General features: G+C 34.5%; 1 protein-coding gene across 1 annotated transcript; it reads left to right on the top strand.

Moving 5' to 3' along the window:
• Nucleotides 1-1273: 1273 nt before the first annotated feature.
• On the top strand, nt 1274-4759 carry LOC143252409 (forkhead box protein A1-like). Its single transcript, XM_076504489.1, has one exon. It carries the CDS (start codon nt 1821-1823, stop codon nt 3321-3323), a length of 1503 nt encoding a protein of 500 aa, XP_076360604.1. The 5' UTR covers nt 1274-1820; the 3' UTR covers nt 3324-4759.
• The last annotated feature ends 12179 nt before the right edge of the window (nt 4760-16938 follow it).

Genomic DNA, 16938 nt, shown 5'->3' on the forward strand with positions numbered 1-16938 from the left:
TATTAAAAATCTACACAATTTTTATTTAACTCTTCAAATATAAGTATGAAGAGCTGAACGCATGTATATAAGTGCAGAGTGTTATTTATTTATTGCTGTTACCGGGTTTACTGAAATGCTAGTTTTATAAGTTACTCGTACCTTAATTTTCTTCAGGACAAATATTTTCTATACCCTCAAAATACAAAGTACACAAGTATGAACCTGATGTTTATAAACATCTTTACACATTACAGTCATATCTGATCCTTATTCATCATAATGGGTTCGTGAAAAAACACTTTCTAGGGTCCATTGATTTATTTGTATTTAGTTAAACCAGTCCAAATGAATTTCTTCCAAAGCGACGCCATTTATTTTCCATTGATGATAAAAGTTCAATAATAAGGCTGTGACTTATTATTTAAAAATCATATAACGCATCCACTCTTTATTTTTTTAGGAATAACAGTCATAAACGTGAACTTTGGTTTTTCAAGTTCTTATCTTCTACGCTAATTTAAGAATTAACAATAAACTTGCTGAAAGATTTAGTAACATGTTTCTAGTAATTTTCCTTATAATGTAAAAAGTCCGTATCGTTTGATTTTTTTTGTTATAATATCAAGTAATCACTTCTTCTATTCTTCAACTGTTTCCTTGTTTGAAAATAGTAGAAAAAAGTAAGAGTTTTTAAGGCATATAACAGAAGACTCAAAAATCGGTGATTTTGTTTTCTTGGATTCAACAACTAATCAAGTACACTAAGAAAGAAAAGCATCACCTTGTGGACTACTCGTCAGAAAACTAAAGGTAACGAATTAAATGAGATTTCACACAGAGCAGGGCGTAAAAAAATCGCATGAGCTAACATGCAAAACGTGGCCTTGATTTTTTTTTATTCTACGAAAAGCTGGGGCAACCATAAATCTTTTAACTGAGTAATTTCTCTCCCTCATCCCAATATGTTTACTTCGAGGTTTCCGCGGTTATCTTTTCCAAGCCTTTGTTTTTTCCTCTCGAATGCAAACCAAGGAAGTGAGTTTCTATATAAAAAAAAAAAGCCAGCACTATTTTTCTACGGAAAGCTGGCGCTGTGCGTGTGTGTGGCTCGGTTGATGCAAGTCTACACGCATACTTGTTAGATCGTTCTTCTGCTCTCTAAATGCGTGGGTCGAAAACAGCTCTGATCTCTCATTGGCTTACGTTTGTATGACGTCACAGTTGTCAAACACGAATCTAAGAAACAGGGGCGTGGTTTAACGAGACTAGTGCAGTTGCCACGAAAATTTGCGTGAAAAACAATAAGTTGGGCGTAGCTTACCGGGGCCTTTTGGCATCACAGTTTGTCTCGGGCATATTTACTTAGGGCTGGTACTCAAGCATTGCTAGTGAATCCGTAGCGGAACGTTCTGTTGCCAGGCAATTGGGAGTCCCACAACTCCAGTTAATCTGTAGGCAGAAAGATCGGGCATGGTTGGCAAGATATCCCCGACACTCGAGTGTTTACCTGTGACTCTGTGAGTATACTAGACCCCTTGACTAACGGTGCACATCGCATTTAGCTGTGTCTGTGTTCGCTTACCTCTGCTGTTTGGTTTAAAAAATAAACAAACACTGTTAACCAAAGAAAACAAAACAAAACTACCTCAGTATCTGACAACTGTATCTATATACAGAAATATAGCTGACCTACAGCTAAAAGTTACCACTAATAACTCGACGAAAATGATAAAACAATTTAGTCATATTAAGTCTGGCGTGGACCTCTAGGTAGGAAAGAAGTTTCTTGTTCGAGTTTCATGCCGTTCGATAATTAAGAAGTGAAAATCTAACGTGCAATGACGATGTTATCGCAGAAGAGCTATCAGGATGTATCGTGTAGTATGAACTCCATGCAGTCGATTACGTCAATGAACAATAATTACAATATAAATAATCCTAATGCTAGCTCCATGACCATGAATATGACTTATTCTTCACAAGGGTTTGGTGCTAACGTGATGCCTCCGAACGCCATGGGAGGTATGGGGGCTTCTGCGGCCATGGGGATCGGGATTGGTGGAGGATCTCCTTGCATGAGCCAGGTTCCCCAGAGTTGTCCGCTTGGAACAGGTATGAACTCCTTAAACCTAGGAATGAACGGGATGTCTGCCCAGTCCTGCGTGGGGGCTGTGCCCGGGATAAACTCCATGGTTCCCGGACGAGATTTCACGGTTTCGGGCCATCATGCCGCCTCGCCTACGGGCTCCGACCAAGGTACCGGACCAGGAGGAGGCTCGGTGCTACAGCGAGCTCGTACGGAGAAGTCTTATCGGCGCGGTTACACGCACGCCAAGCCCCCGTACTCTTACATCTCGCTGATTACCATGGCCATTCAGAACAGTCACGCTAAGATGCTGACGTTGAGCGAGATATACCAGTTCATCATGGACTTGTTTCCTTACTACAGGCAGAACCAACAGCGCTGGCAGAATTCCATTCGTCACAGCCTTAGTTTCAATGACTGCTTTGTGAAGGTGCCCCGGACGCCGGACAAGCCTGGCAAAGGTAGCTTCTGGACGCTTCATCCGGACTCTGGTAACATGTTCGAGAACGGCTGTTACTTACGTCGTCAAAAGAGGTTCAAGTGCGAGAAGAAAGAAGCCATAAGAAAGGCACAGAAAATGATCCAGGATGGTCCACGGAACCGGGAGCAGCAAAGTCCAGATTCAAGTTCCTCTTCTCCAGGAACGAAGTCAATCGATTCTACCACATTTTCTGCGGACATGTCATCTCCCCCGCCGAGACACCATCAACAGCAACAGAATTCCCGTCAGCAACAGTACCACCATCCGCACCAACAGCTCATGTCTCCCAGTAGCACACCTACCTCGCTTCCAAATAATCCCCCTCATATGATTTCCGTGTCCAACACCGATAATTACAACGGTCACATTCTCGACGGGGGACAGAGCTGTAAACCAGAGAGTTCTTGTTGTAGTCCGTCGACAAGTATGAATCAACATGCGCAGCATACGACTGTTATGGATCATCATGCTCAGGAACAAATAGGTCTTTTCCCGCGTAGTCTAACTGACATTGTGTCTCTCCATACTCCTCTGTTGAACACTGGTCATCTGAAACAGGATCCACATTACAATCCTTCCAATCATCCATTTTCCATAAACAATATAATATCGAATGAAAACAAGGCTGAGATGAAACTTTACGAAATGTCTCAATACGGAGGTTATGGCCCTTTATCTCCCATTGCACCAGGACAAACGTCTATTCCCAACGACACCTCATACTACCACCCGTCTTTATACGCGGTACATCCTTCTGCAGCTTCCAACATATGAGTCGACCAGTGACCTCAGGAAAAGGATAGTTAAATGTGGTTTTTAAAGGTTATGTAACTCAAAAAAAGAAGTGGTACAACAATAGGTAACTTGGACACTGTTTCTACCTTGTGGTCTGTCACGTATATCTTCACTGACGACAGACCAACGCTAGCTATAGGTTACATAAGCATTTGTGTTGTACGATTCTTTTGTCTAAATGCATACGTACAACAAAACAGGGCAAAGAGTATTCATATGAGAACTGAGTATATTGCATTTGAACTTGGTTAAAGGTAGACGTTATATACATATATCTACGTTCCATCATTCATTATTTTATTCAAGGATGCTAATCTAATCGGTGAGACATTGTGATGTTTTATGTAAGGTGAGCTCATTCATTACTTTGTTTTTATAATAGCCGATCTCAACTATACCATGTCTACAACGATCTTTGATATACTAATACGGATTTCTCAGTAAGCATTCTATCACTACGCTCTGTCCTATGCCTTCAGGTCTGTAAGGGCGATACATACAGCGCAATATTTAAAAAAAATACAACTCTTTTCACGTAAATATAGGTACTAAGAAATGGGTAACACGCCTGCTGCTCCTGACGCAATCGGTTTTCATTCACATAAACAGATGGACTAAGAAATTGGTAAAACGCTTGTTATTCCTGACAAAAGCGGTATTCATTTGCGTAAATATGTATGTGTTAAACGATGGGTAACATACCTTTCAACGGAATCAGTCTTTACTGGTAATCGATAAAACATAAAACCTATAACAATAATAAGTAGAATCGTGTTGACAATTTGTTTTCATCTATATTTCTGGTACATCTTAATGTGTTGCTTGGTTAATCGATCAGTTAAACAATACAAGAGCTCGTGTTTACTCCACATTTCTGTTTAAAATTTTTTATCACAGTATATTCAGAAATTCCATCGCAACTTGAGCTCGAGAAGTCTGTAGATTTAAATATTATGTATATATATATATACCCCCACATATATATATATATATTGTAAAACCGAAAAATATCACGAACAATAAAGTAAATAAAATCAACTATCGAATATCTCATAATAATTAATTATTTTGACTGTGAATATTTTATTTTTATTATTGGTATAATGTGTGATATGCTGTAAAGTGCACTTTTTAAGTTTTGTGTCTCTCAAAACATGCAGAGAAAAAATGAAAGACTTATTTAATTCGTTTATTCAATTGAAACAGATATTGTGCTTAAAAGTTTGACGAATATATTATTACAAGCTTAACTTAAGTTTTTCACTGAGAAAAATTTAGTTGTTTGATTTAGCTATTCTTTATAAACGTGTATCGAACATGAAAGGTGACTAGGTTTGTCAGACGAAGAAACTTCTATTATGATTGTACTTTTTCAGAATAAAGAAAATTAAACTCCTCAATTGGTGTGTGTGTGGGGGGGGAATGGGGGAGAAATACCTGCATGTTTTAATTTTGATGTATAGTTTTCATGGTAAAATAAACGCTGAAAAAAACAACAACTGACAAACGCGTACTTTATCCTGAGGTAAAAGTCCCCACCTATTATTAATATATGCATTAAGAATAGAAGGACCAAGTTGCAAGTGGCCACACCTTCAACAAAATATATACGTATATAATTATCTATTGCTTTTTTCGTTGTTTTTTTAAAGTTACTAATTGTAAATCACTGTGTACTAAACAATATTGTTTATTACACAGGAATATTAATATAAATGTTTAAATTAAAACGTGCTATTGAATTATGATGACTTAAAGAAAAATATTAATGTACGTAACCTAACTAAATAGTCCTTATTTATAAACTTTCTTAGATTGAATTAAAGTATTTTAATGCTTACATGGAACAATACTATAGAAAAGTATTCTAATATATTCACGAAACATTGTTATAATGTTTAGTTATAGATGACATATACATGGAACAATGATGTAGAAACGTATTCTAATGTATTCAGTTTTTGTGAGATATTTTCATTGAGAGATCTACAGTTTATATATCTTTATAAAGTAACTTTCTTGTATGTGGATTTTATAAACACTGTACTATTGTCAGAAACTTTGTTGTTAATATATAATATAAGACGTACTGCTATAATTAATCACTGTAGGTTATGTTACACTAAACCCTTTAACTGTTGAAGACATACTGGTAAACTAGTTATCCGTAGAACTTATGGTTACAATAACTAACTGTGGAAGACATACTGTTAAAGTAGTTAATTATAGACGTATAGCTTACACTTAATAGATATGGAAGACGGTATGCTAGACTAGCTAACCACAAATCATAAACTATTAAGCTACCTACACGAAGAATATTTGTTTTTAAAACTATCTAAATGATAAGGTTACCTAAATACGGTACATGTGGCAGAAAGCTATCTAATGGAATACGCATGTTGAAACGTACTTTTAAAACTAAATATAACATACGTAACAATGAAGTACTTAAATACGAAACAGTTTTTATTGGAACATACACGTTGATAACTGTTATTATACCACTACTTATAGAAATTAGCTTTGATATCACTGGCTATTATATTTAACCTGTTTCTCCTCTAAATATATTTTCTTAATAAAATTTTGAAAAAAAATTATAAACTTAATGACAAGTTTCAAATACCCGGTTGTTCTCTGGAACCTTAAAATTTGTTTAAAACTGTTCACTTTTATATTACTGAAGAACCAGTTTTAATTCCAACATAGAAATACGATGAGACTTGATTGGTTAGAATATTTACCACTTTTTTTTTTCTGTTTTGTTGAGTACATAAAAACACACACACAACAAAAACAAGAACTTATTTTTTTTTAAAAACTAGGTAAATGGCTCTTCATCAGAAGTTTATACTTATTGCAATATCAATTTAATGAGGCTTATTCGTTTAGAAAAAAATAATATTTTTCCCAATGTGAGCATATGTCGTGTATAGGAAAACACCGTGTTTGTGTGTCTCTCTGAATTTCAGAGCTTCTGAGAAGTAGCAGTACAAAATTTGTGATTCATAAATATAAACTAATACTGTGTATAAGGATTTCGTATTTTGTATTCGTGGAAAAAGCAACTAAATTTATCTGCTGCTGTCCTTAATTTTGAGCTACGGACCAAGAAATAATGAGGTAGTTAACAGTATTCTACTGACCACCTTCCATGGTAAAAGATTGACTGTCACTCTTATGATGCACCTACAGCTTTGAGAGTAAAGAATGTATTTTTGATATAACGCTGATTCGAAGCCTAATTTCCTTTTGCGAAATTCAAAGCTCCTATCACAAGGCTAACCTGTACCTCGTGTATGAGGAAAACTGGTATAATTCTCGGCATGAACACTTTTGGCTTGCGGGAACCAGTTTTTAATCCTTGCAGTGCAAGATGTTGGTTTCTAGTGGTTTGTTCTAGAGCAATAAATATTTTGAATGTTGTTCACTTTTGAAACTTACAGTTCATATCATCTATATTTATATGCATTATATTAGCTGGACTGTAATACTTAAATCTATTTCTTTTAAGAACGTAAAAGTGAAAACAGATAAGAGTTTATTATAATATGTTTACCACATTACATCTGCGATGTCCAGAGCCGAAGAGTCCTTTCGCGTAATGCCAGAGCTCAGTTTGCCGGCTGGGACACAAAGGACGTTGCACTGAAGAAAAACTGTTACGGTGTATACCAGATTAAATGAACTGTAATTATTGTAAAAGTTACCCCACTGTAGGATAAATGATGTAATTTACAACATTTTTTATTTTTTGTAACATCGATACTTTTTTTTTATTATTATTATCCATTTGAAATAAGTTTACTATAATTCAGAAGAAATGCCGAACCAGCGAGCTAGTCTATTTGTTGAGCGAGCCGATCAACTATGACGTCAGCGGGATAAAACTACGTCAGCAATTCTAAGACATTAGGCGCGAGAGTGATGAAAATTATGTTATCACAACTACACCATATCTTCTATATCCAGGGAGGAGTCCTTTCGCCCAAAACAAGGACTCATCAGACTGGCTTGGATGTAACATACATTGGCGCTATTAGAAGTTAGCTTTCTTATATGGCAGTAAGTAGAAGTTAAAACGACCTTCCAACCTATGATGATATAGAAATATATATAAAGTTGGTGCCATAGGAAAGAAAATTTATCTTTAATATACATAAACTTGTGAAACTAAATACATTTCTGAGTTTGATACCTTCAAGTCATATACACGTGTAATATCTTTCTCGCTGTACTATACAATTCTTTGTAAAAGTCAATATACTTCTGCCTTATTATAATAAAGCACTTACAAACATTACTCATTTAATAATCATAAATTATAACTCGTATCTTCCCACAGTAAGTAGCTGACGTTTTAACTGATCCTAAACACTGAATTATGAACAAAGTAAAGTTTAATTATTTTCGAAACTGAATACATCACCGAAATTAGTATGTTATTTACAGTCTTTCAAAAATAAATTCAAGGTAAAATTATTGCTTATATTTCTTTCGAAAATCTTAATTACACTGACAGACTGATACCGGTTTCTTCCGAAATTGGAACACCACCGCCAAAAGAATGGCGCTGCTTTGATGCCCTCCAGAATTCTAACTTTTGAAATTATATTGCTATTATGAGTCCTTCAAAAACTCTTAACAGTTGCATCTATATTGTTGTTATGAGTTCTTCACACAGTCTAACAATCACATTTATATTGTTATCATGAGTTCTTTAGAAACTCAAACAATCGCATCTATCTTGTAGTTATGAATCTTTCAGAAACTCTAACCACACCGCCAAATTGATAATGCTTTCATAAGATAATATGTCATTTTGAGGATTTCTCTACCAGTATAGTATTTATGTAGATAGAGTGTAACAATGAAATAAACATGGCTTTCCGTCAACTTTTAGTGGAACAAGGAAACAAATATGGCTTACTGTCAGCTTTGACTTATATTCATGATGTATATTGTTTATGTATCTAAGATGCTTTTAATTAAACAAAAGTTAGAAATCCAGTTAATATTTATGTTAATCGTCTCTTATAAGAACTTTAAGTAAAGATGTTCGGTTGAAATGACTAGCCTTAAGTTTCAAAACCCAGCCTGTGGTTGTTTATATGTGCATTACATTGACAGTTACGTTGAGGTGTTATTTGGCAGGTTCGGTTTATACTTGTTAATAACCAGAGTTAACTAGAGAGAGGTTTGGTTTTTGAAACACGTTAACTGTTAACAATAAAAACGTGTTCTTCATATCTTCAATATATGTATAAAACATACCAGTTATGTGGCTAGCAAATAGTTTTGATTTCATCGTAATTTCAATGATTAAATGTTCTTGACTGAATATTAAACTGACGATGTTCGTGAACATTTACAACTTGAGCACGGTCATAAAGGTTTTCTGTTATCCTGTTAAATTACAAAAAAAAATATCTATTTCTTGAGTTTTGTCTTGAAAGTTTTCTATTAGAATATAAAAATGTTTATTTGTTTCTTGAGTTCTGTCTTGAAAGTTCCTGTTAGAATATAAAAATGTTTGTTTCTTGAGTTTAGTCTTGAAAGTTTTCTGTTAGAATATAAAAATGTTTGCCTCTTGAGTTTAGTCTTGAAAGTTTTCTGTTAGAAAAAATATCTATTTGTTTTTGAGTTTTGTCTTGAAAGTTTTCTGTGAGAATATAAAGATGTTTATTCGTTTCTAGAGTTCTCTCTTGAAAGTTCCTGTTAGAATATAAAAAAATGTTTATTTGTTTCTTAAGTTTAGTCTTTAAAGGTTTTTGTTAGAAAAAATATCTATTTGTTTTTGAGTTTTGTCTTGAAAGTTTCTGTTAGAATATAAAGATGTTTATTTGTTTCTTGAGTTCTGTCTTGAAAGTTCCTGTTAGAATATAAAAAATGATTATTTGTTTTTTTTGTTTAGTCTTTAAAGTTTTCTGTTAGAAAAAAAAATATCTAATTGTTTTGAGTTTTGTCTTGAAAGTTTTCTGTTAAGAGTACAAACATTTTTATTTGTTTCTTGAGTTTTGTCTTAAACGTTTTCTGTTAGAGTATACAAATGTTTATTTCTTTTTTAACACAAACTTACATAACAGGCTATATGTGTTTTGCCCACCGTGAGTTCTGAACCCCAATGTTTAGCGTTATAAGCTCTGAGATTTAACTCTGACCCATCGGGAGGAAGCGAGTGTAAAAATAAGTCGACACTCATGCGTGAAGACTCTACAGTCTACATTATATAAGAACTTTTACATTAAAACCGTGTGTACAGAAATGTGTTAAAAAAACTCAAGAAATAGGCAAGAATGTCTGAACTGTTAGATAATTCACGTGATCGTGGTCCGGATTTTACTTTTTAATGTTTCTCATGAAGACAACTATTGTAATCGCTAGGCGTTAATTTCTGTTTAGTTCAGTTCACATAATAAACAAGAAGCACTGTATACTCAGTTTTAGGAACACTAAAACATATTAGAACAGATATGTTGTTATACGGAATTTTGTATCGCAGGCCTAACGTCTTTGCATTATTAAACAGTCGCTGAAGACAACTAGTCATAATTACACACGCAGAGCCATTTCTTGGACAACTATTTTACCAACGAATAGTGGGATTGATCGTCATATAACGGTCTCGCGACTGAACTGGCGAGCATGTTTGGTAAAATCAGGATTCTAACCTGTAGGTTGCGAGTCAAGCGTACTAACCACCGGACGGGGCCCGGTCCAAATAATCAAAACCGTCTATAACTGAGGTCGTAGGCTACACTTTATCCATCAATGAAGAGCGGGATTAACGGTAATACAGTGATGCTCCCACGCCTGAAAGGGCGAGCATTTTCGATCTCACGTCCCGCAGGTTGCGCTAGTCGAGCGCCTTAACCACTAGACTATGTCATGGCTGTGCAAAAGAGAAACTTATATTTATCGATTTTTTACTAGATTTGTAAAGTTCCCTTTATGTAGAAATGACAACATGTCAGCTTGTTGAAATGATCATTTTTTATTACCAGTTCAAAGGGGAAAAGTTGAAGTTAAGAAAGGCTAAAAATCATGTAAAAGAAGCTATATCAAATAACTTGTTGTTTTCTTTTTCACACAACACTCCGAGCGTAGCTCAGTGGTTAGCATTTCGAACTGTGACGTCTAGGTTCCAAGTTTGCGTCCCATTTCTCGCGTTTCACGTCCGGGCATGGCCAGGTGAGTTAAGGCGTTCGAATCCCCGTCGCACCAAATATACTCGTCCTTTCAGCCGTGGGGGCGTTATAATGTTACAGTCAATCCCACTATTCGTTGGTAAAAGAGTAGCCGAAGAGTTGACGGTGGGTGGTGATAACTAGATGCCTTCCTTCTAGTCTTACACTGCTAAATTAGGGACGGCTAGCGCAGAAAGCCCTTGTGTAGCTTTGCGCGAAATTTAAAAACAAACATAAATACTTGCGTTCCACACTCTAGAGTTGTGTATGCGTTAAAAATGTGATAACGAAAGGTCTGAAAGAGTAAGCCCGAGTGTTGGCAGTGGGTGTTTTTCACTAGCTGCCTTTTAACTTAGTATGTTACTTTCAAATTAGAGAAAGCTAGCACAGAAAGCCTTCGTGTTGTTTTGTGCAAAATCCGACAAACCAATCAAACAAAGAACTAAAACTTCTCGAAATTTTAATTAAATTATAAAAAAAATAAGGAATTCAGTTTCTATATATATAGTGACAAATTAGGAACGTAATAAAGTAAAAGAAAGATAAAATAACAAAAACTGCTAACAACTCAGACTTTTAAATACCTTAATTTATATCATAACTTTCAAAACACTGGAGGACAAGAAATTACAAGTGGAATAATAAAGAGGTTAAAATTATTAACACTCTTAACCATTCGAGTTCAGTTCATGTTTTGTTTTTTTTTGAGGGGGTATATGTTACAAAATAATTACTGTGTGTTGAGTACACACGTAACATTCACTTTGAAGCAAGTGTTAAGTTAACTTTTAGTGGTGTAGTCGAAGACATCATGATGTAATTATCTTTACATTTAGTTCAGTTACCGTTGGTTACAAACGTACCTACACGTACGTTTCACAGAGAAGAGTCCGTGCTCGTGTAACTAGAGCAGGAGAAACCTAACTGTGTGATTTAACGACTTACTCGTTCACTTTAGTTTGTTCTAGCAACAAAAAAATGTACATGGACATTGACAGGAAAGAAGTCCATTTGCAAGCTGATGTGTTCGTTTGTTAGTATGGCATACGATTGAAAGTGAAACATGAACGCTGTATAATATAGCATTGGTGGTACATTTGTAACGTTGTGGTATTGATTAATGCTTGAGGTAGGAGTTTGAAACCATCTAAAATTATATTCTACAAAGCGGGAATATGGATTACAACTCTGTTTGTATCTACTGTCTAAGATTATGACAGGATTATGTGAGGGTACATTAACAGTCAATAAGGAAATATTAGTTATATTGTTGTCTTAATGTAAATTCTGTAATCTATTCAACATTGCCTACGTTTTAGAAAAGTTAGCTTACATTTAGTTACCACAGTCAAATCTACTTTACCACAGTCAAATCTACTATAAATAACTCAAGGACCGAAAAACCTTCTAAGAGATTAACTATATTTTTGTTATATTTAATGTATACATATATATATATATACACACATACACTCGTTCATTCTTGTAATTCTGGTCAGTAGGAGTTTCATTTTGCTGTCAGGAGGTTAAAAAAAAACAAGAATAACGCCATCTGGATCAAGAACATTATATAACTCGTGGACTCTATTCGTTAGTTTATATAACATTCTAATTGTTACTTTAAATAGCGATCTAATTGTTAGCTTATACAATAATATCATTGTTCGTTTATATAACATTCTAATTGTTACTTTAAATAGCGATCTAATTGTTAACTTATACAATAATATCATTGTTCGTTTATATAACAATCTAATTATTTTCATATATACAACAAGTAGCTGTTAGCCTAACTAATAATATAATGAGTGGCCTGTATAACAATCTAACTCTTAGTATATATATAAAAAAAACTAATTATATTTGCCTGTATAGCAATATAACTCTTATCATATACAATAATATAATTATGTTAGCCCATGTAATAGTGTAATTATTATCCTATATAGCAAAAACCGATACACAAGTCAAAAGTATGAGAGAAAGTAAGAGACTTTCAGAGAACAGAAAATGTCTACTCTTCTTGGGCTAAAACGCTGTTACTGATACAATATTATTAAAGTCTAACAAATTCTAGAAATAGACTCTAACTTCACCAGTATGCGAGGTATTTTTACTCTTTCTTCATAAAACAAGACAGTTCGTTTACTACCACGTTCAGCTAGACTAGACGAAGTCAAGCTAGGACACCGAGAGAATGTTATGTAGTAAATGAACACAACTTTCATTCCCTGAACACAGTGTTGTGCAAACTATAACATACGTTTTGTGTGTTTTCTAACAACACGAGTGACGGGAATTTGTAACTTAAAATTGTATTTATTTATTTTAAGAGGTTATTATATCGTGAGAACATGTTTTTATTATTTATATGTAGGTTTTGGTAAAAGTCGTCAACCAAAACATTTGTGTCCTGTTTTGTTAGCTCATAGTGTATGTGTTGTTTAAAACACAAAATTTTGTTATATTCAACCAAACCCAAGATGTTTTTACATGATATTTTCAGATAGATAACTTGCTTCATTTGCTAGATGCACCCCGTAGTGTCACAGTAGTATGTTTGCGGAACTCCCAGCGCTAGAATTCGAGTTTCGATACTCGTGGTAGGCAGAGCTCATACAGCTTGTGTTGGTTTGTACTTAAATTCAAAACTAAAAAGCAAACATTTTCTGTGCGAACATTGTAACTGAACTTGCAGCTGTATTATTTCTAATAGTAGACAGTTATAACATTGTAAGTTAACTTACGATATTATTATTTCCAATAGTTGACACATATAGTATAATACTGCAACTCAACTCACAGCATTATTATTTCTAGTAGTAGACACATACATATATTATTGTTCAGTAACTCTGGGAGTCACATGTAAACCCTAAAAAAAATCTAACTCAGTTGGCTTTAGTTGTTGTCAAGCGCAAAGTTTCTCACAGTTATCGAAATCCGAGTTTTAATGTCGTAAGCCTACAGACGTACCGCTGGAGATAGAACATTTACTGTGAAAACAATTACATAACAATAGATTAACAATACAGTCATTATATGACACAAGCAATCACAACGCTTAATACAAGCCATTCCCTCATTGGCAGCAGAATCTCTAATCCTTACATAGGCTTGTCACACTGAACGAATTCAGCACGAATATAAAAATTTCCTAAACTGTGATTTTTTGATCACTCAAATTTAGTAGAAAATATTACTTTTTTTAAATAAATGTATTCTAAAGCGATCATTTCTAGATTTAGTGAGTTGAATTGTCTTTAAAGTAAAGTCAGGCCGCTAGAAATAGATGATGTGTTGAGGATTTCAAGGGGTGATATCTCCTTGGAATAAGTCATTTTAAAACTCAGTTTGTGTTGTTGAACTATGTTTAATTTCTTACAGAAACAACGTGAAATTCTGCTAAAAGTGTCAGGCCTTATTCCCCTTCCCCCTCAGGAAGCAAACTTTAGAAATGACTATGGGATTAACATGTAGATAACCAGAACCATTTGTTATTTACATTAGACTTGCAGTGTCACCATCTATGTGGTTGGTATTTCGTCGTATCTTTAGAAAGATGACCTTTGATTTTAAATATACATGCACAATTTGTAAAACTAGTAATAATATAAAGAGTTAAAAGTTCATTCTTTTTTGCAAAAAGAAATACTTTTAAGTTAATGGAAAATACTTTTGAATATAAAGTTTACTGCGAAACCAAGTATTTCTGGTTTAGAAGGATTTTAATTTGTGGTGTCTGTAAGCATCGCCCTCCGCTAGTATAGCAGTAAGTCTACAGATTTACAACCCTAAAAGCAGGGGGTTCGATTTCCTTCGGTGGGATCAGCAGATAACTCCGATGTGGCTTTGGTATAAGAAAACACACACCTACACTGTAAGCATCGCTATTACATCACTGCTGGTATTTCTGTGTAATATGTCCGTTCTTTCTTCGAAGTTATAAACGCTATTTTTATTACCTATATTAATAAATTTTTGACGAAATTCTATCAGTATTTACACCAGTAAACCAAATTTAATAATGTAATTATTACTTAAGTCCTTTAATTAAACAATAATTCTAATTTAAAAGAAGAAAAAATTACCTTACATGATAAATGTCTTTTTGGTTTTTTTTATAATAACGTACGTGAAGTGCTTAGAGTACTAAGTTTTCCATGATTTTGTTTACTTTGCTGTTGGCCGATTTCCTTGTGTTCTATTTGCAAGGGATTTTTATGTTTAATTTCAGTCGCATTTCTCCGGATCTGAGTTTCTGAATCTGTCTGTTGTACTTAACTGTATTACTTCTCTCCGGTCCAATCGGGAGTAATAGCTTCAATAACTTTTACTTTATTATCTGTTCTCCACGGTTGGACGGCGATAAGTCTACGGACTTACTAAAATCCATGGTTCGATTCTATGCGACACAACAGATAGCTTGACATGACTCTAAGAAAAACAAACATAAATCTTGTTATCTTTCATAACCAACATCCACTCAGTGCCACAGCGGTGTGCCTGCAAACCTACAACGCTAGGAAGCAGGTTTCGATATTTGTGGTGAGCAGAGAAGAGATAGCTCGTTGTGTAGCTTTGTGCTTAACTTCAAACAGAGAAACATAACTTGTAAATTCTCTCTACCTATTATCTATCACTTTTTTTTCTAAAAATTAAGCACTGACATTAGATTTTCACATGAATGTTTTTATATTCACATTTGTTTCCATGCAATAAAATATTACTTTGTGACGTTGCATGATAATTCTAAAATAATTGTTTCATATTTAACCTATTTCTGATATATATATATAATATATATTATGTAGTTGACACTTAATACTTCGTATCATTTTAACTTCGACCAGATGTGGCCGAGTGGTTAACGTGCTTGGACTCTGAAACAGAGAATCTATGATTCACGTCTCAATGCTACAAAAACACGCGTTCCGTCCACGATTGAGTTAAAATAGTGACAGTCAGATTCCACTATTTGGTCAGACAAGAACAGTCCGTGAATATGCGGAGGTTGCTGCTAACTTAGCTGCCTTCCCTCTGTCGCCCGCTGGTACTGCGGTAAGTCTACGGACTTACAACGCCAAAATCAAGAGTTCGATTCCCCTGGGTGGACTCAGTAGATAGCTTTTCTATAAGAAAACACACACACACACGCGCGCCTTCCCTGTAGTTTATCAGTTAAGAATTAGAGATAGCTATGCACTCATAACCCTTTGTGTAGCTTGAATATGAAAGGAAGTGTGATATTTAGATTTTAAAAAAAATATAAAGTACAGATTAAGGCAACGTTATTATATATCTACATGAAAGTTCTGCAAGCCTTATTTCCTACTGTATCTACATCGAGGGAACATTATTTTATAATGTTATATGAAAGTTCTGCAAGCCTTATTTCCTGCTGTATCTACTTCTAGGCAAGATTATTTTATAACGTAGGAAATAAGGCTTGTATAACTGTCATGTAACATTATAAAATAATGTTGTATAGAAGAAGATACATCAGAAAATAAGGCATCATTTTATAATGTTACATGACAGTTCTACAAGCCTTATTTCTTACTGATAAAAAGACCAACGTTATAATTTTGACGTTAAACTTTGTAATGAATTTAGTTTTCAAGTCTTTGTATCATTCGAATATTATTGTATAGATCGAAACTACATACAAGAAAAAGTAGGAACCTGGAGTGTTATTGTGCCGGAGGACAATAATTACACCAGAAATATGGTATATTTAACAGCGTCAACGACTATTTTAACTAATAGTTTCCAGGTTGAGTTATATACGTAATTCACATGATTTCTTTGTCTGTTTTGTTAAATTTCGAGCAAAGCTACTCGAGGGCTATCTGCGCTAGTTGTTCCTAATTTAGAAGTAATAGGCTAGAGGGAAAGCTGTTAGTCACTATCACCCACCGCCAACTCTTGGGCTACTATTTTATTAATTAATAGTGCAATTAACCGTTACATTATAGCACCTCCACGGCTGAAAGGGCGAACACGTTCGAACTCACGACACACAGATTGCGGGTGGAGCGCCCTAACCATCAAGTCATATCGGGCCAATTTACATGGATTAACCACTATTCTTCTGGTTGTGTGGAAGCATTTACCAAATATCGGTTGCTTAATGCCATACTATATATAATTACTCATATCTATAGCAATATTTCAAAATTTTCTTTTATAAAAATTCATCGCACTTCTCAGCGTAATACACGGGCTGGGAGTGACTTGTAGTATAATTTTTAGGGTGTTTTTTGTTTTACTGTAGGAACTTTTAGAACTCCTAAGGACGGAGAATGGCAGGTAGTGTTTAAAAGAGATATTTTTAGGGTGACTTTATTTTATCTTATTTCCATTTTCAACTCTCATTTGAAAACTGGCTGCAGGCAGTGAAA

Source organism: Tachypleus tridentatus, chromosome 6 (genome assembly GCF_004210375.1).
Source record: "Tachypleus tridentatus isolate NWPU-2018 chromosome 6, ASM421037v1, whole genome shotgun sequence".
Classification (NCBI taxonomy): Eukaryota; Metazoa; Arthropoda; class Merostomata; order Xiphosura; family Limulidae; genus Tachypleus; species Tachypleus tridentatus.